The sequence below is a fragment of the Cydia strobilella genome, chromosome 24, assembly GCF_947568885.1.
Source record: "Cydia strobilella chromosome 24, ilCydStro3.1, whole genome shotgun sequence".
NCBI lineage: Eukaryota > Metazoa > Arthropoda > Insecta > Lepidoptera > Tortricidae > Cydia > Cydia strobilella.
Window position 1 is genome coordinate 9,456,790 of NC_086064.1, and position 26,370 is coordinate 9,483,159.

A 26,370-nucleotide genomic window follows, 5' to 3' on the forward strand; every position below is an offset into this window, starting at 1 on the left:
ACTTCTGCAGGTTGCCGCTGAGCGCGCGCCACTTCTCCAGCAACAAGTCGCGGGCATAAGCTAGTAGACTATAACGGACCTGTTGAATGCGTGTATCTCGAGCGCGGCCGCGAGCGCGTCGCGGTACTTCTGCAGGTTGCCGCTGAGCGCGCGCCACTTCTCCAGCAACAAGTCGCGGGCATAAGCTAGTAGACTATAACGGACCTGTTGAATGCGTGTATCTCGAGCGCGGCCGCGAGCGCGTCGCGGTACTTCTGCAGGTTGCCGCTGAGCGCGCGCCACTTCTCCAGCAACAAGTCGCGGGCATAAGCTAGTAGACTATAACGGACCTGTTGAATGCGTGTATCTCGAGCGCGGCCGCGAGCGCGTCGCGGTACTTCTGCAGGTTGCCGCTGAGCGCGCGCCACTTCTCCAGCAACAAGTCGCGGGCATAAGCTAGTAGACTATAACGGACCTGTTGAATGCGTGTATCTCGAGCGCGGCCGCGAGCGCGTCGCGGTACTTCTGCAGGTTGCCGCTGAGCGCGCGCCACTTCTCCAGCAACAAGTCGCGGGCATAAGCTAGTAGACTATAACGGACCTGTTGAATGCGTGTATCTCGAGCGCGGCCGCGAGCGCGTCGCGGTACTTCTGCAGGTTGCCGCTGAGCGCGCGCCACTTCTCCAGCAACAAGTCGCGGGCATAAGCTAGTAGACTATAACGGACCTGTTGAATGCGTGTATCTCGAGCGCGGCCGCGAGCGCGTCGCGGTACTTCTGCAGGTTGCCGCTGAGCGCGCGCCACTTCTCCAGCAACAAGTCGCGGGCATAAGCTAGTAGACTATAACGGACCTGTTGAATGCGTGTATCTCGAGCGCGGCCGCGAGCGCGTCGCGGTACTTCTGCAGGTTGCCGCTGAGCGCGCGCCACTTCTCCAGCAACAAGTCGCGGGCATAAGCTAGTAGACTATAACGGACCTGTTGAATGCGTGTATCTCGAGCGCGGCCGCGAGCGCGTCGCGGTACTTCTGCAGGTTGCCGCTGAGCGCGCGCCACTTCTCCAGCAACAAGTCGCGGGCATAAGCTAGTAGACTATAACGGACCTGTTGAATGCGTGTATCTCGAGCGCGGCCGCGAGCGCGTCGCGGTACTTCTGCAGGTTGCCGCTGAGCGCGCGCCACTTCTCCAGCAACAAGTCGCGGGCATAAGCTAGTAGACTATAACGGACCTGTTGAATGCGTGTATCTCGAGCGCGGCCGCGAGCGCGTCGCGGTACTTCTGCAGGTTGCCGCTGAGCGCGCGCCACTTCTCCAGCAACAAGTCGCGGGCATAAGCTAGTAGACTATAACGGACCTGTTGAATGCGTGTATCTCGAGCGCGGCCGCGAGCGCATCGCGGTACTTCTGCAGGTTGCCGCTGAGCGCGCGCCACTTCTCCAGCAACAAGTCGCGGGCATAAGCTAGTAGACTATAACGGACCTGTTGAATGCGTGTATCTCGAGCGCGGCCGCGAGCGCGTCGCGGTACTTCTGCAGGTTGCCGCTGAGCGCGCGCCACTTCTCCAGCAACAAGTCGCGGGCATAAGCTAGTAGACTATAACGGACCTGTTGAATGCGTGTATCTCGAGCGCGGCCGCGAGCGCGTCGCGGTACTTCTGCAGGTTGCCGCTGAGCGCGCGCCACTTCTCCAGCAACAAGTCGCGGGCATAAGCTAGTAGACTATAACGGACCTGTTGAATGCGTGTATCTCGAGCGCGGCCGCGAGCGCGTCGCGGTACTTCTGCAGGTTGCCGCTGAGCGCGCGCCACTTCTCCAGCAACAAGTCGCGGGCATAAGCTAGTAGACTATAACGGACCTGTTGAATGCGTGTATCTCGAGCGCGGCCGCGAGCGCGTCGCGGTACTTCTGCAGGTTGCCGCTGAGCGCGCGCCACTTCTCCAGCAACAAGTCGCGGGCATAAGCTAGTAGACTATAACGGACCTGTTGAATGCGTGTATCTCGAGCGCGGCCGCGAGCGCGTCGCGGTACTTCTGCAGGTTGCCGCTGAGCGCGCGCCACTTCTCCAGCAACAAGTCGCGGGCATAAGCTAGTAGACTATAACGGACCTGTTGAATGCGTGTATCTCGAGCGCGGCCGCGAGCGCGTCGCGGTACTTCTGCAGGTTGCCGCTGAGCGCGCGCCACTTCTCCAGCAACAAGTCGCGGGCATAAGCTAGTAGACTATAACGGACCTGTTGAATGCGTGTATCTCGAGCGCGGCCGCGAGCGCGTCGCGGTACTTCTGCAGGTTGCCGCTGAGCGCGCGCCACTTCTCCAGCAACAAGTCGCGGGCATAAGCTAGTAGACTATAACGGACCTGTTGAATGCGTGTATCTCGAGCGCGGCCGCGAGCGCGTCGCGGTACTTCTGCAGGTTGCCGCTGAGCGCGCGCCACTTCTCCAGCAACAAGTCGCGGGCATAAGCTAGTAGACTATAACGGACCTGTTGAATGCGTGTATCTCGAGCGCGGCCGCGAGCGCGTCGCGGTACTTCTGCAGGTTGCCGCTGAGCGCGCGCCACTTCTCCAGCAACAAGTCGCGGGCATAAGCTAGTAGACTATAACGGACCTGTTGAATGCGTGTATCTCGAGCGCGGCCGCGAGCGCGTCGCGGTACTTCTGCAGGTTGCCGCTGAGCGCGCGCCACTTCTCCAGCAACAAGTCGCGGGCATAAGCTAGTAGACTATAACGGACCTGTTGAATGCGTGTATCTCGAGCGCGGCCGCGAGCGCGTCGCGGTACTTCTGCAGGTTGCCGCTGAGCGCGCGCCACTTCTCCAGCAACAAGTCGCGGGCATAAGCTAGTAGACTATAACGGACCTGTTGAATGCGTGTATCTCGAGCGCGGCCGCGAGCGCGTCGCGGTACTTCTGCAGGTTGCCGCTGAGCGCGCGCCACTTCTCCAGCAACAAGTCGCGGGCATAAGCTAGTAGACTATAACGGACCTGTTGAATGCGTGTATCTCGAGCGCGGCCGCGAGCGCGTCGCGGTACTTCTGCAGGTTGCCGCTGAGCGCGCGCCACTTCTCCAGCAACAAGTCGCGGGCATAAGCTAGTAGACTATAACGGACCTGTTGAATGCGTGTATCTCGAGCGCGGCCGCGAGCGCGTCGCGGTACTTCTGCAGGTTGCCGCTGAGCGCGCGCCACTTCTCCAGCAACAAGTCGCGCCGCGCCGCCACTGCTGCTGCTTGCTGCGTCGGCCCCTAACACCAATAAACACCATTAGGGTTCATCCACAGATACAGATACAGTTTATTCATAACGCCATATTAAGTCACAGCAATAGGGGCAGGAGGGTCATGTCAAGTGCGTAAGTAACGTCATGTCAAGTGGTAACGAACTATCTTTTTCCTATAAAAAAGTGTGGGCGGGGGTCTAAACACTCGAAATTTTGTGTGATGTAAGATTTTGTGGATGACCCCTTAGCATCTATCTTCATTTTCAACATATTACAATGCATTTATGAATGTCATAATACTACCACCGGTTCAAACCCTACACCGCGGATTTGAGAAGATACCGGCGCAAGAAACTCGGTCAACTTATTTTTTTCAGAACGGTATGCGTCTAATAATTAATGCATTTAAAATGAAATGAAATGTAAATCTTTATCAACACATCATTTTCTTCTTAAATCTTTATCTTTGTCAATTGACTAACATTTATAGTTCAAGTAGAACATTTATAGAAATTATATGTATATGATATACGCAAAACGTAATTATTGGATTAACACTCGCTACGCTTGGGATTTTGAAACTCTAATAGTCTCTGTCTCTGCATAATCACTATACATTTTTATTAAAAATTGAAGCTTTTGTAGTTGCCATAAGCTTAAGCATTTCTTTATGTGTATTGAAATTACATATATATCATCTAATTGTTCAGTGATATAAAGTGCGATATAACTACGGAAACAGCACTATACTCTTTACTTTCGCATTTATAATTGACCGAGCGAGCGCGTGACGCGAGCGAAGCATGTCCGTTTCATCTCGTAAAATTTTGTGAGCATGTTTCATAATTATTTCTTGTTTTTTTTTAAGAAAATTAGATTTCTTTCAAAATATCGGAGTCATGGGGGTTCGCGAGATGTTCAATTATTGTACCAGTACAAGGGATGATACACACCTGTCGCAGCAGCCGGTCGGCGAGCGCGCAGGTGCTCTTGACGCGTTGTTCGTCCACTTTCATGTCTGAGTCGAGGTCGTCCAGTTTCCGGACGAGCGCCGAGCAGTGCTCGTAGTCGCGTCCTAACTCGTGAGCTTGCACCTTCAACACACAATATAGACATGAGTTCAATATAATATAAACAACGGCGGCAATCGATAAGTCTCGACGAAACATCTGACAATCTAATAAGTAAAGATTTACGATAAGTACGTACGGAACGCTATCATTGTAATTTGCAAAAGAAAAAAAAGAAAAATATAGGTGTTACATAGTAAGAAAAAAGTTAAAAAAAAACCGGCCAAATGCGAGTCGGTCTCGCGCACCGAGAGTTCCGTACTTTTGTTGTTATAGCGGCAACAGAAATACATCATCTGTGAAAATTTCAACTGTCTAGCTATCACGGTTCATGAGATACAGCCTGGTGACTGACAGACGGACAGCGGAGTCTTAGTAATAGGGTCCCGTTTTTACCCTTTGGGTACGGAACCCTAAAAATTAGTAAAATTACTACGTTGTAGTCACCAAAAGAAGATTTGTTAGAAATCTCGCAACTAAATAAAAAAAAACATAATTTTGGATACTTTACTAAACCAATATCTCTCTTTTAATTTAGCGGAAAAACTGTCTTATTGAGATTAGTCCAGTTATAAAATCATCTCCAGCAGACACTCTACGTTGAACGTTGAAATAATGTTGAAACGCAAACGTACCATCATCTCCTTATCGCGGATCCAAGCCTTGATCTTGTCCAGATGCTGGTTGAACTCCAGGATGTCCTGCGCCTCCTCGAGACCGCGCCCTGACACACACGATCACTTATTAATAATGACACCGGTTGTGTTTGTTGGTATCACTTGTTAATATACCAACTCTTTTTCCAGGAATGAGGGCTAACGCGTATGAATTCGCCGCTAGGAGCGCTAGTGTAGATGGTGGTCTTTTCCATAGTTCGAAATGTCAAATGTCACTTGGCACTTCAATGACTGACAGCTGTTCTTTAGTCTTTTGGACCACCATCAACAGAGGCGCCAACTGGTGAGCAAAAAAACGATAGCCCTCATTTACCCCATGAAGGGGTTAAAAGTACGGCAGTTCAGCAATTTGTAGAGGTAGGTGGACAAATAAAAAAATGATAATTTAAGTGTCACATCAAAATATAGAAGCAATCTAAAATTATGTCACAACCTCGTAAGATCCTGGGCAATTTTTGCGTTTTTTAATTTGGTACTACGAAATGAGTTCAAAACTCGAACTTAATTTGTACATGTGCAAGTACACGGGGACTTACGAGGTTAACAATAGGAATTTAAAAATTTGCCGTCGTATAACGCAAATTAAAACATGTTTATTTGTTTATTAGGATCACCAACAGAAGATACAATTTACATACTAGAATAAAAAATAGAATATGTTAAAAAATTGTGAATGTAATAAGCGACGAAGTTTCGGAACGTTTCGAGTATCCCATATTTTCCTTGAGCGTGCTTACATCAAGAGTATTGTATGTTGCTAACACTCCCCTCTCTTCTCTGTAGCCTTCTCCAGCTTCCCCCAATCTTCTTTCAGCTGGGCCATCTGCTTTTCAGCAAGCGCCTGGATCTTCTGCAGGCGCGCGCGGTGGTACCACCTGGATCTGATAACCTGTCCTCGCCTCTCTCCTCGGTAGATTTCTCCAGCTTCCCCCAGTCTTCCTTCAGCTGCGCCATCTGTTTCTCCACCTTCTCATCAGGCCGCAGCTGCTCAGCCAAGGCCCGGATCTCCTGGAGGCGTGCGCGGTTATACCAATTGGATCTGGTAGCATGTCCTCACCTCTCTCCTCCGTAGCTTTCTCCAGCTTCCCCCGTCTTCCTTCAGCTGCGCCATCTGTCTCTCCACAGCTGTTCAGCCAAGGCTTGGATCTCCTGCAGCCGCACGCGGTTGTTTCACCTGGACCTGGTAGTCTGCACTCACCTCTCTCCTCGGTAGCCTTCTCCAGCTTCCCCCAATCTTCCTTCAGCTGCGCCATCTGCTTTTTCACCTCCTCATCAGGCCGCAGCTGTTCAAGGCCTGGATCTCCTGCAGCCGCACGCGGTTGTTTCACCTCGACCTGGTAGTCTGCACTCACCTCTCTCCTCCGTAGCTTTCTCCAGCTTCCCCCAATCTTCCTTCAGCTGCGCCATCTGTTTCTCCACCTCCTCGTCAGGCCGCAGCTGCTCAGCCAAGGCCCGGATCTCCTGGAGGCGTGCGCGGTTATACCAATTGGATCTGGTAACATGTCCTCACCTCTCTCCTCCGTAGCTTTCTCCAGCTTCCCCCGTCTTCCTTCAACTGCGCCATCTGTTTCTCCACCTCCTCGTCAGGCCGCAGCTGCTCAGCCAAGGCCTGGATCTCCTGGAGGCGCGAGCGGTTGTTTCACCTGGACCTGGTAGTCTGCACTCACCTCTCTCTTCGGTAGATTTCTCCAGCTTCCCCCAATCTTCCTTCAGCTGCGCCATCTGCTTTTCCACCTCCTCGTCAGGCCGTAGCTGTTCAGCGCCTGTATCTACTGCAGCCGCACGCGGTTGTTTCACCTGGACCTGGTAGTATGCACTCACCTCTCTCCTCGGTAGCTTTCTCCAGCTTCCCCCAATCTTCCTTAAGCTGCGCCATCTGTTTCTCCACCTCCTCATCAGGCCGCAGCTGCTCAGCTAAGGCCTGGATCTCCTGGAGGCGCGCGCGGTTGGCGGCCAGCTCGGCCGTGAAGGCCTGGTGCTTCTGCAGTTTCTTGATCTTGTCTTCCAGGTCGGTTACTTCACCTGGAAATGTCGGGAATAGTCAGTGAAAGTCAATAATGAAGAGTGGCACTCGTTTAGGTTTTAGTTTCCGGTAGTATTTGAGTTTCAGTTATCGAATTACAAATATAGTTTGTCAAAGGACTCTCATTTCAAACATAGACAGAGAGAATCATACTATCTTTGTCTTACACTGTACTAGCACCCATAAGAAAAGGATGAGTATAGTAGATGAGAGTTTTTTGTTCTTAATTACTGACAATTTGGTTTGTCCAACTTTAATAATAAAGATTTATGGAGTATGTTACACAGGGTCTTGTATTACAAAATGTTTAAGGGGGTAATAGCTGTGATATTTTTAAACATATGTATATGTCATATATGTCTTAAACGAAATTTGGATATTTTTTTGGAACAAAATCAAAACTTTTCAGAAAAATCAAAATAAATTTGTTTTTTCTACGGTTTAACTCACGTAACACTACGTTTGAACATTTTTAGTCATTACCTTGCTGGTGATCATTGTGTAGTTTGGCCAGCTTATCAGCGAGCCAGCCTCGCGTTTCGGCCGCGTCGCGCGCGAACTGCGCGCGCGCACGGGTACGTAGCAAGAGTTTGTGTCGCGCTGCCGCTGCTTCGTATAGCTGCACAAACAATAACAGATTGTATAAAATAATAGATAGTATTAAAGTAAAGTGATACGGCAATAAATAAATGTCTTTACCGTCTTTAAAACTTTCACGTTGAAATGAATCTTTAAAACTGCAGTACAATTAAATAACGAAATTCTTAAGTTTCGTTATACATAAAGTCGTTGTCAATAGAACTTGCAAACATTATAAAAAAACCGTTTTAAGCTTAAAATAAATTTAAAAGTGGAAAAATTACTTCCTTGGGTGAGACTTGAACTCACGGCATCTGGAACGGCGTTTAAGAAGTGTAACACTCTTACGGTAGATGTCGCTAGGGTCCCCTAGACCCATATAGTGGGAAGATTTGCTGACTATGGATGAGGTCTTGGTGGCTCAGTTGGCAGAGCGCTGGAGTATCTATCCAGAGGCCGTGAGTTCAAGTCTCACCCAAGGCAGTAATTTTTCCACTTTTAAATTTATTCTAAGCTTAATAGCATCGATCGCAGACGTTTCTGCTTGTTAAAAATTAAACCGTTTTAACTTCATTACTTCGTAATCTCGCTCTTTAAAAGGACAACCATGACCTTATCAACAGTCTATATACTTAAATATTTTATTTATATAATTATTTAGTTAAATTAAATGTTAATTATTAATATTTCAGCGAAAATAACCTTCGTAAATATGTTAGGTTATGTGTCAAACGCTAACAAAATCTGTGATATTTGTTTACATTGTTTCCAAGTTCTATTGACGACGACTTTAGATTCTAGAATTTACTTTTGTAACTCCTCTTTTGTGTCCGAGCACATACGGAGTATGAAGAACAGGGATAGCCGGGGTTCTGCGGTGACGGAACACGTATTGGATTCGGATTCGACTCACTATATACGTTTCGATAAGGTAACTGTGCTGGCGAAAGAAAAGTTTGTGATTCAGCGAAAAGTACGGGAGGCTATCGAAATTGGTCGTCATCCGAATTTTAACCGTGATTGTGGTTGGTCAGTGCCTCCGAGCTGGAAAACTGTTTTGGGTACTACGTCGGTGGACAGTGTGGACGAACCATTAGCGAATGACATAGTGAGTGTTGTGTGCGACCAATCATTTGACAATAATGCCGTAAACGAGGGTAGTTTCTCGCCCCCCCTGCCGCCACCGGCGCCCGCGCCGAGTCATCGGGCGCGGAGGGCTACGGCCTGCAGTCTGCGCCGGTCCGTCACCGTCGACGCAAGCTCCTGATGACGCTCCTCGGTACGGAGTGAAACATGTCGAGCGTTTTCGACTTAAAACACGTGAGTGACCCGTTATTAATATATTTAATATGTCTATGTCTCACGGAAGTTTTGTTATTAAAATTACTTTTGTAACTGTTTACCCTAAACCAATATAAAGCGAGGTTTAGACTAGCAAGAACTTGCATGCAATTTTCATTGCATTGCGGTATCTGATAAACATTTTGAATGCAGTTTACCTTACTAGTCAGCAATGTAACGTAAATTGCATGCAAGTTTTTGCTAGTCTAAACCTCGCTTAAGGTAAGTAAGGTAACACAGTGAAAATAATCGTAACCTTTTGGCGTCTGTACTTTTATAGTATAAGTATTCGAGATATTCATTGTCGCTTGTCGATAAGGTTGCTTCCAAATTGAAGCTTTATGGAAATAGCGTCTTATTGACAACCGACAATAAGTACCCTTTTAGTTGAAAATGGCACATCTAAGCGGCTGTACCTTCTGCCTCCTCTCGTTGATGGCGCGCAGCTCGTCGGCAATCTTCTGGCTCTCAACATGATTCTGCTGAAGCAACTTGTCTCCGTGGCTGTTCAGAGTCGTCAGCTTCTCGTCCTACAAGTATTTCATTCTTTTAATCATTTGTATATGTCGCAGACCGTCTATTATGAATTTATGACGGCTGCGTTTGATGGAATGTCAAGTATTGAAATTGTCTATGCTTGAGTGTGTTTGGCTGCGATACAGTGGCTTTTATTTGTATGACCCGAACAGCTGCTTTAATGGATTGGTTCCTGGCTGATTCTGATGACAGTTGAATTGGAAAGTGTCGCAGTCAACCTCACTACATTCCTATTAGTTGTATTTTTATCAATTGTGTCGTTTAGCAATGGCATTCATCGAGTATCATTAATCTACGTGATATCGTTCATCCATCCCGACATCAGAAGTGGGATAAAAGAAGTGGGTTATGTAAAACTTCAGAAGCTGAGTAAATATTGTAAAGGTTTGAAATGTATAACAATAAAAAAAGCATCAACCAGAAATGTACCTGTGTAGCGAGCAACTTTTCGAAGGCTTCGTGTTTCTTCAGAATGTTGTCGACTTCTTCCACGCTGCATGTCGGAGATATATCCGTGCCTACAAATAATAATACATTGTTTTCAGTCAATCATGAACCATGATTTGACTTATAAATAAAAAAAAAAAAAAAAAAAAAAAAAAAAAAAAAAAAAAAAAAAAAAAAAGCCTTTATTTCTTACAGAATTAATTAATTATACAGTTTCCAAAAGTAGTCTTGTTAGTAATATCATGAAAAAAGATTGTAGCTATTTTAGTGTTAGTAAACTATGATAACAAAAAAAAAAAAAAAAAAAAAAAAAATTGATTTGATTTGACTTATTAAACTATTATATTACATTACATGGGAGTGGTTAGATCGAGCCCAAATTTTTGCCGCAAAATTGTGTAATCAAAATTGCAGTGACAACACACCGACAAAGAAAAAGTGCCCGGCGATGTTATTTTATCATTTTTTAGGGTTCCGTACCTCGAAAGGAAAAAACGGAACCCTTATAGGATCACTTTGTTGTCCGTCCGTCCGTCCGTCTGTCTGATTGTCAAGACCCTTTTTTTCAGGAACGCGTGGAGGTATCAAGCTGGAATTTATATCAAATACTCGGGTCTACTGTTCCTTGGAACTGTAAAAAAATCAAACTTCTAAACCGGCGCAATCAAAAGATACAACCGTTTATGCCGCAAATTTCTGCAAATTTTCGACACACAAGGAAATCAAAAACTACAAGGTACTTCCCGTGAACTCAGTATCTTGAAATATGATACGAAGCAACGTCTAGCACAGATAAAGGAAAAATTGCGAAAACCGTAAATTTTTAGTTACATCATATAATAAAAATATTTTTAATAATTTTACTTACTACCCCTTTCCTCATGAACGCGTAGAGGTATTAAATTGAAATTTATATCAAAAAATATGACTAAATTGTCGTGATGGGTGAACTTTTACTTATATACCTACAAGTTCTAAAAAAAAAAAAAAAAAAAAAAGTTTGACGGAACCCTCGGTGCGCGAGTCCGACTCGAACTTGGCTTTTTTTTTTCTTAGATAAAAAGGCCAAAGTACTAACTGAGGGCGGCTTCTTGCGCGGCGCTGTGCGCGTGCAACAGCTTGGCGTCGCGCAGGAAGCAGTGCAGGTCGATGAGCTGGTCCAGCGCCACCTGCCGCGCCGCCCACGCGCCGTGGAGCTTCGCGCGCTCTTCCACTAGCGCTGCGCATTGCTCCTCGATCTCCTGCGCATGATAAACTTGAGTTATACTTCTTTACACGGTGTTTCATGACCCACTGAAAACCTAACAACAATTCAGAATCGATAGGAGTATCGATCGCGCTATGTTTTAATGGGGGTAATTTTTTTATTTTTTTTTACATGCCCATTCTGCAGGTTTGTAATGCAACAATATCAACAAAGATAGATATAACTCCGTAATAGATGGATACAGTCTAAGAAAAAAACGTGCCTCGAAAATCACGAAAATTTGATTTTCGATCAGATGGCGCCACTAGTTTTGGCCTACACTCGTATAGAGGGCGTTGACTGTTTCGTTTGTTATTTATAATTTTAACGCATACCAGTGATAGAACATGGGTCATAATCATATAAAAATAATTAATGCAAATAAAAAAATCATTTATCCATATTTAAATACATTTTATCGTATTTTTATAAATATTTATTTTTAGTTTTAAAGTGTGTCGACAGATGGCAGTGAATTTACTGGGGTTACACAATTTACTATGACAGTACCGCTCTAGTATAAGTTACTCTATGATATCAATAACTAGCATTTGACACGTTATTTAAGCAACACCCTTAACTGGCCATTGGTAAACATCTCGTTGCAGTAAGGTATGCAAATGGCCTGTTTACATTGTTATCGATGGTAACTAGCAATTGTCTGATGTCACTAAAACGACGAAGCATCTTGTGTAGAATTACCAGTCGAATAGAATTGTTAAGAAAACTAAACAACTATTTTTTTATTATATTTATCGGATTAGAATAAATACTCAAGATGAGTTCAAAATAAATAAAAACTGTTGGGGTGTCTCAGGTTTTTAGTGTCTCAAGTAACACCGTGTACAGGGTAAACCTAGGCTGTTTGGCAGCCTAGTATTGGTTAGAGTTAAGGACTCTAGGTGTTTATCGCGACAATTGGATATTTATGTTACATTATCTATCTGTAATTATTCCTAATCCACCAACAGAGCGGCAGCTGACGTGCACGAGAGTTTATCATACATAGCCGTTAACCACTACACGAGTTATCGCCCGGGAGGCGATAGGTCATTGAAATCTGTTCCTGGCTCGCGGTCTATTAGAAAAAATAATTTAATCTGACTTTAGTGTATTTTGCTGCTGGTACATAATTCGCCAATTGGTGTAGGCAAACGTGACAAAGAACACATATGCATTGGCACAGGCACCTGCCGCGATAGCAGAGGACACCGGTTCGATTCCAGCCTGGGGCACTGGAGGCCTTGGTCACTTTTTCTTATTAGTATATGACATTTATTTCAGTTTATAATTTATATAGTAGCGTTTCTAATCAAAATAAAAATAAATTAAAGTATTTTCTGTAAATAATTTAATATGTTCTAATACTTCGAACAGTATTAAAAAAAAATATTTGTTATGCGACTCATATACAATAGCATAGAGTAACTTATACTAGAGCGGTACTGTCATAGTAAATTTTGTAACCCCAGTAAATTCACTGCCATCTGTCGACACACTTTAAAACTAAAAATGAAGATTTATAAAAATACGATAAAATGTATTTAGATATAGATAAATGATTTTTTTTATTTGCATTAATTATTTTTATGATTTTGACCCATGTTCTTTCACTGATATGCGTTAAAATTGTTAAATAATAAACGAAACCGTCAACGCCATCTATACGACTGTAGGCCAAAACTAGTAGCGCCCTCTGAACGAGAATCAAATTTTCTTGATTTTCGAGGCACGTTTTTTCCTTAGACTGTATCCATCTATTACGGAGTTATATCTATCTTTGACAATAGTAAGAACGAAACAGTTATTCATCAAGAGTCATATTTTGTATAAGTTCCGTTCCAAACCCCGAGTTTTAGCTTCTAGGTGTAACAGTCTCCTTAATAGGTCACAGGGGGGGCTAAATAATATAGAAAGTTAGGAAGCAGTGTAGGTATAATACCTGCGAGGTCGGATGCTGCTGGCGCACGAGCTGCTGGCCCGCCCTGAGCGCGTCCCTGAAGCTGTCGTCCCTGGCGTCCAGCTCGGCGCGCACGGCGGCGTGCTCGGCGCGCGCGGCCTGCGCCGACACCGCGTCGCGCACGCGCGGCGCCTGCGCCAGCCCCAAGCGCAGCGACCCCGACCACGACACGAGATCGCGGACCTGCACACGATCTAGTTACTCATTTTTCTCAAAAATGGACGGCAAAGTCGACGTTAAAAAGTAGGTCGCGAAGTGCGTAGTTTATGGTCAGTCGAAAAATTAAAAAGTTAAAAACATTGCAGTCTCGATTTCGGGACTGCAATGTTGCATACAAATTCCATTATTTGTCGAGTTCCAAACTTTTTAAAAGTTGAAGTGGCCATATCAAATGAAGGCATAGGTCCATTAAACAGCCAAACAGATGATCAGTACTTATTATTATAATGTTGGTACCGCGACTATTTAGGTGTCTCAAATAGGTTGGCGTATTTTCAGCAGAAAAATACACTTCCATTTTTAATAAAAAAATAAAACGGCCGCAAAGCAAATCTTTTTACTTTTTTCTGTGAAAATATATACATAACAATGTTGCTTCTGTAAAATATTTCTATTATACTTGCATTTATTGCACCATTTTTGAGAAAAGCACTATATATGACTCGGCTGGAAGGCTACTTGCTGGCTTCGAATTCAATTAAACGGACTCCCAAGGTCGTCCGTTTAAAACAAATCCTCAGCCAGCAAGTAGCTACTTCCGAGCCTCGACAATAATGTACTATTAATAACGATATAACATTTAAAACCTTCGCACTTTGAACACATATTAAATCACATTTATAATAAATAAATAAATAAATTAAATAAATTTTATAGGACATTCTTACACAGATTGACTAAGTCCCACGGTAAGCTCAAGGAGGCTTGTGTTATGGGTACTCAGACAACGATATATATAATATATAAATACTTAAATACATAGAAAACACCCATGACTCAGGAACAAATATCTGTGCTCATCACACAAAATAAATGCCCTTACCGGGATTCGAACCCAGGACCATCGGCTTTACAGGCAGGGTCACTACCCACTAGGCCAGACCGGTCGGCAATAGTCGGGTCTATCATGAATTTATTTTGTTACCCTTATTTACCGACGTCGACTTGAATTTGAAATTCACCTACAATGTTACAAACTACAGTGTGTTACAGCAACTGTTACTATAACACATGATATTACGTACCTGCTGCCTAAATTGTTGTAACGACAGATACTGTTGCAGTGTTGCACGGCGCGCGTCTGCAGCAGCGCGCAACATGTTCCACGCGTCGGTGAGAGCTTGTTGCTGCAACGCGATCTGTTGCACGTTGCCGCCGGGACAAAGGCGTTGGAGACGCAGACCCTCTTCTTGAAGGACCTGCAAAGAATTTACAGGTCAAATAAACAGTTCAAACCATATGTCGATTAAAAAATTAACACGGCCTTGAAAGTTTAGAACACGAAAAACTATTTTTCGCGCTTTCATCTTAGCTCCATGAGATAATAAAACGAATAAAAGTCAATAGTAACGTCACAGAAGCGATTGTTACCTGTACTTGAGCATCTAAAGTCAGTATATCATTCTCAGCCAAACATGTATTGGCTAAGAATGATATACTTTCAACAAAGCTGGCAGCTCTCGGTGGCTCTGGAGTAGACAGTTAGGCTCTCTTATCCGCAACTCGAATTAACAGTTCGGTTACTTCACGATGGACGCGTTAGAAGCGAGTGCTAAAATGAACATAGAAGCGTTACATATAAGCTAATACTAACCTGAACCTGTGCGTCAATGGCTAAGAGTAAGAGATCATATTCAGCGGCATCGTGTGCTCTCAGCAACGCCGCAGCAGCCGGCAGGTCCCATGGCGGCTCTGGAGCCGATAGTTAAGCTCTCTTATCCGCAGCTCGGGCTAACAGTTTGGCATCACAATGGTGTAATACTAACCTGTACTTGGGCATCAATGGCTAACAGATCATTCTCAGCAGCATCATGTGCTCTGAGCAGCGCCGCAGCAGCCGGCAGATCTCTCGGCGGCTCAGGGGTAGACAGCTGAGCTCTTTTATCAGCAGCTCGAGCTAACAGTTCGGCGACGTCGCGGTGGAAGCGATGGATCTCGCCGGCGGCGTGCAGGCGCGTGCCGCGCGAGCGGATCTGCTCCACCAGGCGCTGCCAGGACTCGCTGTTAACAAACCAAGAGTTATTCATACGTTTTAAGGGTATAATACAATACCTCTTTATTGCACACCTCACATAGTTCACAATAAATGTACAGAAACATAAATCAATTTTTTTTTTAATAGCCTGTTATAGTGTCTCACTGCTGGGCAAAGGATTCTCCCCTTGATTTCCACGACTCCCGTTGTTGAGCTTTTTCCGACCAGTTATTAGTGAAGGTGTCTAAGTCGTCCCGCCATCTCCGCCTGGGCCTGCCACGTCCACGCTTATTTTGCGGCATCCACTTGATGGCTATATTACTCCACCTATCCGGATGTATGCGGCAGACGTGACCTGCCCAGTCCCACTTCAGCCTAGCAGTCTTCTTCCCTACGTCACCTATGCGTGTTCCGGAGCGCAGTGTAGTGTTCCGGATGCGATCCATCCTTTGGGACACCTAGAATGCTGCGCTCCATTGCTCGCTGGCAAACCTTCAATTTGGACTTCTGACTCTCGGTGAGTGACCATGTTTGGGCACCGTAGGATATAATTATTGATTGTTTATGGTTACCCCAGCGCCTCCTGCCTCTGCTCGATGTCGGCGATGTAGGGGCTCTCGGAGGCGAGCAGCTTCTTGGCGAGCTCCTCGCACTGGCTGAACCGCTCGGCGCCGGACTCCACGCGGTGCCGGAGCTCTTCGAACTTGGAACGCAGGATCTGATCACAAAAATAACGAGCATTACATTTTCATATTATTTTCAAGTGACTGTGCTGGTACGAGTGCTTTTGTAAATCAAAAGATGGTAAAATAAAACATCCACTTAAAAAAATCATAAGAAAAAGAAACGATTTGATAAAACAGTTTAAAATGCAATTTATGACATTCATCGGCAGCTCCATTTTACCAAATATCGTACTTAGAGAGGAAATGTGGAATAAAAAAATACCCATTTATTTAAAGGTTTCCCTACCATATTTCAAGTTTCCTCGATTTGTGATGACATTATGACGTGGGAAGCGTTGTTCAAAAGAACTTCCTACTTTAAAGGTTTTCGAGGAACTAGATAACTTAAAAAAAACCGGCCAAGTGCGAGTCGGACTCGCGCACGAAGGGTTCCGTACCATTACGGAAAATAAACAGCAAAAAAAATCACGTTTGTTGTATGGGAGCCCCATTTAAATATTTATATTATTCTGTTTTTAGTATTTGTTGTTATAGCGGCAACAGAAATACATCATCTGTGAAAATTTCTAGCTATCACCTATTCATGAGATACAGCCTGGTGACAGACAGACGGACAGTGAAGTCTCGGTAATAGGGTCCCGTTTTTACCCTTTGGGTACGGAACCCTAAAAAGCAAAACTAAGAGCACTCTTACTTATTCGACACGATTGAAAAATGAAGATACTAACCAGTAAATGCTCGTAGTCTTGCCCGTAGTCCTCGCTGGCGGCCGCCGCGAACTGCTCCTGGATCCAACTCTCCAGCTCCGCGCTCTCCGCCAGGTACTCGTGTCTGGATCACATCATACCAATTAGAAAATGGTTTAGATAACGATTAATCTAACTCATTTTGAAGTGCCACACGAACGTTATGTGTTCATATTAATTTGGCGTTTGAACACTGTCAGCTTAGTCTGTGAAGAGTTAGTCCGGTTATGTAAAGTCTTCAGTCGCGTAAACTCTTATAAAGTAAAGTAATCACGCGTTTACATCGCGATGGCGACTTTTTAATGCATTATTATTGAATCAATGTGAAATATATCAAAAATAGCGATACTACACTGCGGGAAATAACAGCGGATGATCGCATCAGTTACAGACTACGGTGTAGGAAGTGTTTATGTATAGAATGCAGGCGTCGGAGACGTGCCTGGTGCTGCGGTGACTGCTTACCATCAGACGGGCCGTATGGTTGTTTGCCACGAAATGATGCATTACCTGCACACGCTCTCCACCAGCGCGCGCTGCCTCTGCGCGGCGAGGCGCTGCAGGCGCTGCAGCGCGGCGTGCAGCGCCACCAGCTCCGAGATGATGCATTACCTGCACACGCTCTCCACCAGCGCGCGCTGCCTCTGCGCGGCGAGGCGCTGCAGGCGCTGCAGCGCGGCGTGCAGCGCCACCAGCTCCGAGATGATGCATTACCTGCACACGCTCTCCACCAGCGCGCGCTGCCTCTGCGCGGCGAGGCGCTGCAGGCGCTGCAGCGCGGCGTGCAGCGCCACCAGCTCCGAGATGATGCATTACCTGCACACGCTCTCCACCAGCGCGCGCTGCCTCTGCGCGGCGAGGCGCTGCAGGCGCTGCAGCGCGGCGTGCAGCGCCACCAGCTCCGAGATGATGCATTACCTGCACACGCTCTCCACCAGCGCGCGCTGCCTCTGCGCGGCGAGGCGCTGCAGGCGCTGCAGCGCGGCGTGCAGCGCGGCGTGCAGCGCCACCAGCTCCGAGATGATGCATTACCTGCACACGCTCTCCACCAGCGCGCGCTGCCTCTGCGCGGCGAGGCGCTGCAGGCGCTGCAGCGCGGCGTGCAGCGCCACCAGCTCCGAGATGATGCATTACCTGCACACGCTCTCCACCAGCGCGCGCTGCCTCTGCGCGGCGAGGCGCTGCAGGCGCTGCAGCGCGGCGTGCAGCGCGGCGTGCCGCGCCACCAGCTCCGAGATGATGCATTACCTGCACACGCTCTCCACCAGCGCGCGCTGCCTCTGCGCGGCGAGGCGCTGCAGGCGCTGCAGCGCGGCGTGCCGCGCCACCAGCTCCGAGATGATGCATTACCTGCACACGCTCTCCACCAGCGCGCGCTGCCTCTGCGCGGCGAGGCGCTGCAGGCGCTGCAGCGCGGCGTGCCGCGCCACCAGCTCCGAGATGATGCATTACCTGCACACGCTCTCCACCAGCGCGCGCTGCCTCTGCGCGGCGAGGCGCTGCAGGCGCTGCAGCGCGGCGTGCAGCGCGCCGTGCCGCGCCACCAGCTCCGAGATGATGCATTACCTGCACACGCTCTCCACCAGCGCGCGCTGCCTCTGCGCGGCGAGGCGCTGCAGGCGCTGCAGCGCGGCGTGCAGCGCCACCAGCTCCGAGATGATGCATTACCTGCACACGCTCTCCACCAGCGCGCGCTGCCTCTGCGCGGCGAGGCGCTGCAGGCGCTGCAGCGCGGCGTGCAGCGCGCCGTGCCGCGCCACCAGCTCCGAGATGATGCATTACCTGCACACGCTCTCCACCAGCGCGCGCTGCCTCTGCGCGGCGAGGCGCTGCAGGCGCTGCAGCGCGGCGTGCAGCGCCACCAGCTCCGAGATGATGCATTACCTGCACACGCTCTCCACCAGCGCGCGCTGCCTCTGCGCGGCGAGGCGCTGCAGGCGCTGCAGCGCGGCGTGCAGCGCCACCAGCTCCGAGATGATGCATTACCTGCACACGCTCTCCACCAGCGCGCGCTGCCTCTGCGCGGCGAGGCGCTGCAGGCGCTGCAGCGCGGCGTGCAGCGCCACCAGCTCCGAGATGATGCATTACCTGCACACGCTCTCCACCAGCGCGCGCTGCCTCTGCGCGGCGAGGCGCTGCAGGCGCTGCAGCGCGGCGTGCAGCGCGGCGTGCCGCGCCACCAGCTCCGAGATGATGCATTACCTGCACACGCTCTCCACCAGCGCGCGCTGCCTCTGCGCGGCGAGGCGCTGCAGGCGCTGCAGCGCGGCGTGCAGCGCCACCAGCTCCGAGATGATGCATTACCTGCACACGCTCTCCACCAGCGCGCGCTGCCTCTGCGCGGCGAGGCGCTGCAGGCGCTGCAGCGCGGCGTGCAGCGCGGCGTGCCGCGCCACCAGCTCCGAGATGATGCATTACCTGCACACGCTCTCCACCAGCGCGCGCTGCCTCTGCGCGGCGAGGCGCTGCAGGCGCTGCAGCGCGGCGTGCCGCGCCACCAGCTCCGAGATGATGCATTACCTGCACACGCTCTCCACCAGCGCGCGCTGCCTCTGCGCGGCGAGGCGCTGCAGGCGCTGCAGCGCGGCGTGCAGCGCGCCGTGCCGCGCCACCAGCTCCGAGATGATGCATTACCTGCACACGCTCTCCACCAGCGCGCGCTGCCTCTGCGCGGCGAGGCGCTGCAGGCGCTGCAGCGCGGCGTGCAGCGCCACCAGCTCCGAGATGATGCATTACCTGCACACGCTCTCCACCAGCGCGCGCTGCCTCTGCGCGGCGAGGCGCTGCAGGCGCTGCAGCGCGGCGTGCAGCGCCACCAGCTCCGAGATGATGCATTACCTGCACACGCTCTCCACCAGCGCGCGCTGCCTCTGCGCGGCGAGGCGCTGCAGGCGCTGCAGCGCGGCGTGCAGCGCCACCAGCTCCGAGATGATGCATTACCTGCACACGCTCTCCACCAGCGCGCGCTGCCTCTGCGCGGCGAGGCGCTGCAGGCGCTGCAGCGCGGCGTGCAGCGCCACCAGCTCCGAGATGATGCATTACCTGCACACGCTCTCCACCAGCGCGCGCTGCCTCTGCGCGGCGAGGCGCTGCAGGCGCTGCAGCGCGGCGTGCAGCGCCACCAGCTCCGAGATGATGCATTACCTGCACACGCTCTCCACCAGCGCGCGCTGCCTCTGCGCGGCGAGGCGCTGCAGGCGCTGCAGCGCGGCGTGCCGCGCCACCAGCTCCGAGATGATGCATTACCTGCACACGCTCTCCACCAGCGCGCGCTGCCTCTGCGCGGCGAGGCGCTGCAGGCGCTGCAGCGCGGCGTGCAGCGCCACCAGCTCCGAGATGATGCATTACCTGCACACGCTCTCCACCAGCGCGCGCTGCCTCTGCGCGGCGAGGCGCTGCAGGCGCTGCAGCGCGGCGTGCAGCGCCACCAGCTCCGAGATGATGCATTACCTGCACACGCTCTCCACCAGCGCGCGCTGCCTCTGCGCGGCGAGGCGCTGCAGGCGCTGCAGCGCGGCGTGCAGCGCCACCAGCTCCGAGATGATGCATTACCTGCACACGCTCTCCACCAGCGCGCGCTGCCTCTGCGCGGCGAGGCGCTGCAGGCGCTGCAGCGCGGCGTGCAGCGCCACCAGCTCCGAGATGATGCATTACCTGCACACGCTCTCCACCAGCGCGCGCTGCCTCTGCGCGGCGAGGCGCTGCAGGCGCTGCAGCGCGGCGTGCAGCGCGCCGTGCCGCGCCACCAGCTCCGAGATGATGCATTACCTGCACACGCTCTCCACCAGCGCGCGCTGCCTCTGCGCGGCGAGGCGCTGCAGGCGCTGCAGCGCGGCGTGCAGCGCCACCAGCTCCGAGATGATGCATTACCTGCACACGCTCTCCACCAGCGCGCGCTGCCTCTGCGCGGCGAGGCGCTGCAGGCGCTGCAGCGCGGCGTGCAGCGCCACCAGCTCCGAGATGATGCATTACCTGCACACGCTCTCCACCAGCGCGCGCTGCCTCTGCGCGGCGAGGCGCTGCAGGCGCTGCAGCGCGGCGTGCAGCGCCACCAGCTCCGAGATGATGCATTACCTGCACACGCTCTCCACCAGCGCGCGCTGCCTCTGCGCGGCGAGGCGCTGCAGGCGCTGCAGCGCGGCGTGCAGCGCGCCGTGCCGCGCCACCAGCTCCGAGATGATGCATTACCTGCACACGCTCTCCACCAGCGCGCGCTGCCTCTGCGCGGCGAGGCGCTGCAGGCGCTGCAGCGCGGCGTGCAGCGCCACCAGCTCCGAGATGATGCATTACCTGCACACGCTCTCCACCAGCGCGCGCTGCCTCTGCGCGGCGAGGCGCTGCAGGCGCTGCAGCGCGGCGTGCAGCGCCACCAGCTCCGAGATGATGCATTACCTGCACACGCTCTCCACCAGCGCGCGCTGCCTCTGCGCGGCGAGGCGCTGCAGGCGCTGCAGCGCGGCGTGCAGCGCGGCGTGCAGCGCCACCAGCTCCGAGATGATGCATTACCTGCACACGCTCTCCACCAGCGCGCGCTGCCTCTGCGCGGCGAGGCGCTGCAGGCGCTGCAGCGCGGCGTGCAGCGCCACCAGCTCCGAGATGATGCATTACCTGCACACGCTCTCCACCAGCGCGCGCTGCCTCTGCGCGGCGAGGCGCTGCAGGCGCTGCAGCGCGGCGTGCAGCGCCACCAGCTCCGAGATGATGCATTACCTGCACACGCTCTCCACCAGCGCGCGCTGCCTCTGCGCGGCGAGGCGCTGCAGGCGCTGCAGCGCGGCGTGCAGCGCCACCAGCTCCGAGATGATGCATTACCTGCACACGCTCTCCACCAGCGCGCGCTGCCTCTGCGCGGCGAGGCGCTGCAGGCGCTGCAGCGCGGCGTGCAGCGCCACCAGCTCCGAGATGATGCATTACCTGCACACGCTCTCCACCAGCGCGCGCTGCCTCTGCGCGGCGAGGCGCTGCAGGCGCTGCAGCGCGGCGTGCAGCGCGCCGTGCCGCGCCACCAGCTCCGAGATGATGCATTACCTGCACACGCTCTCCACCAGCGCGCGCTGCCTCTGCGCGGCGAGGCGCTGCAGGCGCTGCAGCGCGGCGTGCAGCGCCACCAGCTCCGAGATGATGCATTACCTGCACACGCTCTCCACCAGCGCGCGCTGCCTCTGCGCGGCGAGGCGCTGCAGGCGCTGCAGCGCGGCGTGCAGCGCCACCAGCTCCGAGATGATGCATTACCTGCACACGCTCTCCACCAGCGCGCGCTGCCTCTGCGCGGCGAGGCGCTGCAGGCGCTGCAGCGCGGCGTGCAGCGCCACCAGCTCCGAGATGATGCATTACCTGCACACGCTCTCCACCAGCGCGCGCTGCCTCTGCGCGGCGAGGCGCTGCAGGCGCTGCAGCGCGGCGTGCAGCGCCACCAGCTCCGAGATGATGCATTACCTGCACACGCTCTCCACCAGCGCGCGCTGCCTCTGCGCGGCGAGGCGCTGCAGGCGCTGCAGCGCGGCGTGCAGCGCCACCAGCTCCGAGATGATGCATTACCTGCACACGCTCTCCACCAGCGCGCGCTGCCTCTGCGCGGCGAGGCGCTGCAGGCGCTGCAGCGCGGCGTGCAGCGCGGCGTGCAGCGCCACCAGCTCCGAGATGATGCATTACCTGCACACGCTCTCCACCAGCGCGCGCTGCCTCTGCGCGGCGAGGCGCTGCAGGCGCTGCAGCGCGGCGTGCAGCGCCACCAGCTCCGAGATGATGCATTACCTGCACACGCTCTCCACCAGCGCGCGCTGCCTCTGCGCGGCGAGGCGCTGCAGGCGCTGCAGCGCGGCGTGCAGCGCCACCAGCTCCGAGATGATGCATTACCTGCACACGCTCTCCACCAGCGCGCGCTGCCTCTGCGCGGCGAGGCGCTGCAGGCGCTGCAGCGCGGCGTGCAGCGCCACCAGCTCCGAGATGATGCATTACCTGCACACGCTCTCCACCAGCGCGCGCTGCCTCTGCGCGGCGAGGCGCTGCAGGCGCTGCAGCGCGGCGTGCAGCGCGGCGTGCAGCGCCACCAGCTCCGAGATGATGCATTACCTGCACACGCTCTCCACCAGCGCGCGCTGCCTCTGCGCGGCGAGGCGCTGCAGGCGCTGCAGCGCGGCGTGCAGCGCGGCGTGCCGCGCCACCAGCTCCGAGATGATGCATTACCTGCACACGCTCTCCACCAGCGCGCGCTGCCTCTGCGCGGCGAGGCGCTGCAGGCGCTGCAGCGCGGCGTGCAGCGCCACCAGCTCCGAGATGATGCATTACCTGCACACGCTCTCCACCAGCGCGCGCTGCCTCTGCGCGGCGAGGCGCTGCAGGCGCTGCAGCGCGGCGTGCCGCGCCACCAGCTCCGAGATGATGCATTACCTGCACACGCTCTCCACCAGCGCGCGCTGCCTCTGCGCGGCGAGGCGCTGCAGGCGCTGCAGCGCGGCGTGCAGCGCCACCAGCTCCGAGATGATGCATTACCTGCACACGCTCTCCACCAGCGCGCGCTGCCTCTGCGCGGCGAGGCGCTGCAGGCGCTGCAGCGCGGCGTGCAGCGCCACCAGCTCCGAGATGATGCATTACCTGCACACGCTCTCCACCAGCGCGCGCTGCCTCTGCGCGGCGAGGCGCTGCAGGCGCTGCAGCGCGGCGTGCAGCGCCACCAGCTCCGAGATGATGCATTACCTGCACACGCTCTCCACCAGCGCGCGCTGCCTCTGCGCGGCGAGGCGCTGCAGGCGCTGCAGCGCGGCGTGCAGCGCCACCAGCTCCGAGATGATGCATTACCTGCACACGCTCTCCACCAGCGCGCGCTGCCTCTGCGCGGCGAGGCGCTGCAGGCGCTGCAGCGCGGCGTGCAGCGCCACCAGCTCCGAGATGATGCATTACCTGCACACGCTCTCCACCAGCGCGCGCTGCCTCTGCGCGGCGAGGCGCTGCAGGCGCTGCAGCGCGGCGTGCAGCGCCACCAGCTCCGAGATGATGCATTACCTGCACACGCTCTCCACCAGCGCGCGCTGCCTCTGCGCGGCGAGGCGCTGCAGGCGCTGCAGCGCGGCGTGCAGCGCCACCAGCTCCGAGATGATGCATTACCTGCACACGCTCTCCACCAGCGCGCGCTGCCTCTGCGCGGCGAGGCGCTGCAGGCGCTGCAGCGCGGCGTGCAGCGCCACCAGCTCCGAGATGATGCATTACCTGCACACGCTCTCCACCAGCGCGCGCTGCCTCTGCGCGGCGAGGCGCTGCAGGCGCTGCAGCGCGGCGTGCAGCGCGGCGTGCCGCGCCACCAGCTCCGAGATGATGCATTACCTGCACACGCTCTCCACCAGCGCGCGCTGCCTCTGCGCGGCGAGGCGCTGCAGGCGCTGCAGCGCGGCGTGCAGCGCCACCAGCTCCGAGATGATGCATTACCTGCACACGCTCTCCACCAGCGCGCGCTGCCTCTGCGCGGCGAGGCGCTGCAGGCGCTGCAGCGCGGCGTGCAGCGCGCCGTGCCGCGCCACCAGCTCCGAGATGATGCATTACCTGCACACGCTCTCCACCAGCGCGCGCTGCCTCTGCGCGGCGAGGCGCTGCAGGCGCTGCAGCGCGGCGTGCAGCGCCACCAGCTCCGAGATGATGCATTACCTGCACACGCTCTCCACCAGCGCGCGCTGCCTCTGCGCGGCGAGGCGCTGCAGGCGCTGCAGCGCGGCGTGCAGCGCCACCAGCTCCGAGATGATGCATTACCTGCACACGCTCTCCACCAGCGCGCGCTGCCTCTGCGCGGCGAGGCGCTGCAGGCGCTGCAGCGCGGCGTGCAGCGCCACCAGCTCCGAGATGATGCATTACCTGCACACGCTCTCCACCAGCGCGCGCTGCCTCTGCGCGGCGAGGCGCTGCAGGCGCTGCAGCGCGGCGTGCAGCGCCACCAGCTCCGAGATGATGCATTACCTGCACACGCTCTCCACCAGCGCGCGCTGCCTCTGCGCGGCGAGGCGCTGCAGGCGCTGCAGCGCGGCGTGCAGCGCGGCGTGCAGCGCCACCAGCTCCGAGATGATGCATTACCTGCACACGCTCTCCACCAGCGCGCGCTGCCTCTGCGCGGCGAGGCGCTGCAGGCGCTGCAGCGCGGCGTGCAGCGCCACCAGCTCCGAGATGATGCATTACCTGCACACGCTCTCCACCAGCGCGCGCTGCCTCTGCGCGGCGAGGCGCTGCAGGCGCTGCAGCGCGGCGTGCAGCGCCACCAGCTCCGAGATGATGCATTACCTGCACACGCTCTCCACCAGCGCGCGCTGCCTCTGCGCGGCGAGGCGCTGCAGGCGCTGCAGCGCGGCGTGCAGCGCGGCGTGCCGCGCCACCAGCTCCGAGATGATGCATTACCTGCACACGCTCTCCACCAGCGCGCGCTGCCTCTGCGCGGCGAGGCGCTGCAGGCGCTGCAGCGCGGCGTGCAGCGCCACCAGCTCCGAGATGATGCATTACCTGCACACGCTCTCCACCAGCGCGCGCTGCCTCTGCGCGGCGAGGCGCTGCAGGCGCTGCAGCGCGGCGTGCAGCGCGGCGTGCCGCGCCACCAGCTCCGAGATGATGCATTACCTGCACACGCTCTCCACCAGCGCGCGCTGCCTCTGCGCGGCGAGGCGCTGCAGGCGCTGCAGCGCGGCGTGCAGCGCGGCGTGCCGCGCCACCAGCTCCGAGATGATGCATTACCTGCACACGCTCTCCACCAGCGCGCGCTGCCTCTGCGCGGCGAGGCGCTGCAGGCGCTGCAGCGCGGCGTGCAGCGCCACCAGCTCCGAGATGATGCATTACCTGCACACGCTCTCCACCAGCGCGCGCTGCCTCTGCGCGGCGAGGCGCTGCAGGCGCTGCAGCGCGGCGTGCAGCGCGCCGTGCCGCGCCACCAGCTCCGAGATGATGCATTACCTGCACACGCTCTCCACCAGCGCGCGCTGCCTCTGCGCGGCGAGGCGCTGCAGGCGCTGCAGCGCGGCGTGCAGCGCCACCAGCTCCGAGATGATGCATTACCTGCACACGCTCTCCACCAGCGCGCGCTGCCTCTGCGCGGCGAGGCGCTGCAGGCGCTGCAGCGCGGCGTGCAGCGCGCCGTGCCGCGCCACCAGCTCCGCGCGCTGCGCGTGCGTCTGCCCGCTCGCCGCCATCGACGCCGCCGAGTGGCCCATCTCCGAGATGATGGCGGCGTAAGTGTCCAGTTCTAACTCCACAGCCTAAAAACCGAACTTCAACTTACTGATCGTCAAATAAAGGATTCATGTTGGATTTAAAGATTCAAGAGACAGGTTTTTTACTATGTCTCAATTAGAGATTTTTTAGATGTCTATATAAGAGTGAACGAGCATCAGTGGTGAAGCTAAGTCGGTAAAGCTGAACGTTCAATTGTCGCATATTGAGCGAGTGAAGTCGAGTTAGGACGTAACTGACAGCGAGTCTGAGCTAACCAAAGGTTAAATACTTAATAAATAAAAAATATCTGCTAAAATGCTTTAGTGGCAACACGATTCGTTGCTTATTTACACGATTTTTTCAGTGATTTAGACTATGCGGTTCCTTTACCTTGTGTCTCGTGAGTAGCTGAGTGGCACGGTGGCGGTCTCTGCCGACGTCCGCAGAAGACAGGGCGGCAGCCTGAAAAAATACATTTTTATGCTTTTAATACAAA

At 53.9% G+C, this 26,370-nt stretch overlaps 1 protein-coding gene across 1 annotated transcript in view; it reads right to left on the reverse strand.

Annotated features, from left to right (window-relative positions):
- LOC134752025 (spectrin beta chain) overlaps positions 1 to 26,370 on the reverse strand; it is a 180,012-nt gene that overhangs the window by 94,556 nt on the left and 59,086 nt on the right. Inside the window, exons 37-51 of the mRNA XM_063687585.1 lie at positions 26,265 to 26,336; positions 25,719 to 25,918; positions 16,677 to 16,779; positions 15,835 to 15,980; positions 15,054 to 15,288; positions 14,313 to 14,486; positions 13,051 to 13,251; positions 10,941 to 11,103; positions 9,845 to 9,933; positions 9,295 to 9,408; positions 7,442 to 7,577; positions 6,757 to 6,957; positions 4,894 to 4,982; positions 4,142 to 4,282; positions 3,080 to 3,213 (exon numbers count right to left, since the gene is read on the reverse strand). Of these exons, the coding sequence (XP_063543655.1) occupies positions 3,080 to 3,213; positions 4,142 to 4,282; positions 4,894 to 4,982; positions 6,757 to 6,957; positions 7,442 to 7,577; positions 9,295 to 9,408; positions 9,845 to 9,933; positions 10,941 to 11,103; positions 13,051 to 13,251; positions 14,313 to 14,486; positions 15,054 to 15,288; positions 15,835 to 15,980; positions 16,677 to 16,779; positions 25,719 to 25,918; positions 26,265 to 26,336 (2,198 nt within the window). The remainder of the gene's footprint in view (positions 1 to 3,079; positions 3,214 to 4,141; positions 4,283 to 4,893; positions 4,983 to 6,756; positions 6,958 to 7,441; positions 7,578 to 9,294; positions 9,409 to 9,844; positions 9,934 to 10,940; positions 11,104 to 13,050; positions 13,252 to 14,312; positions 14,487 to 15,053; positions 15,289 to 15,834; positions 15,981 to 16,676; positions 16,780 to 25,718; positions 25,919 to 26,264; positions 26,337 to 26,370) is intronic.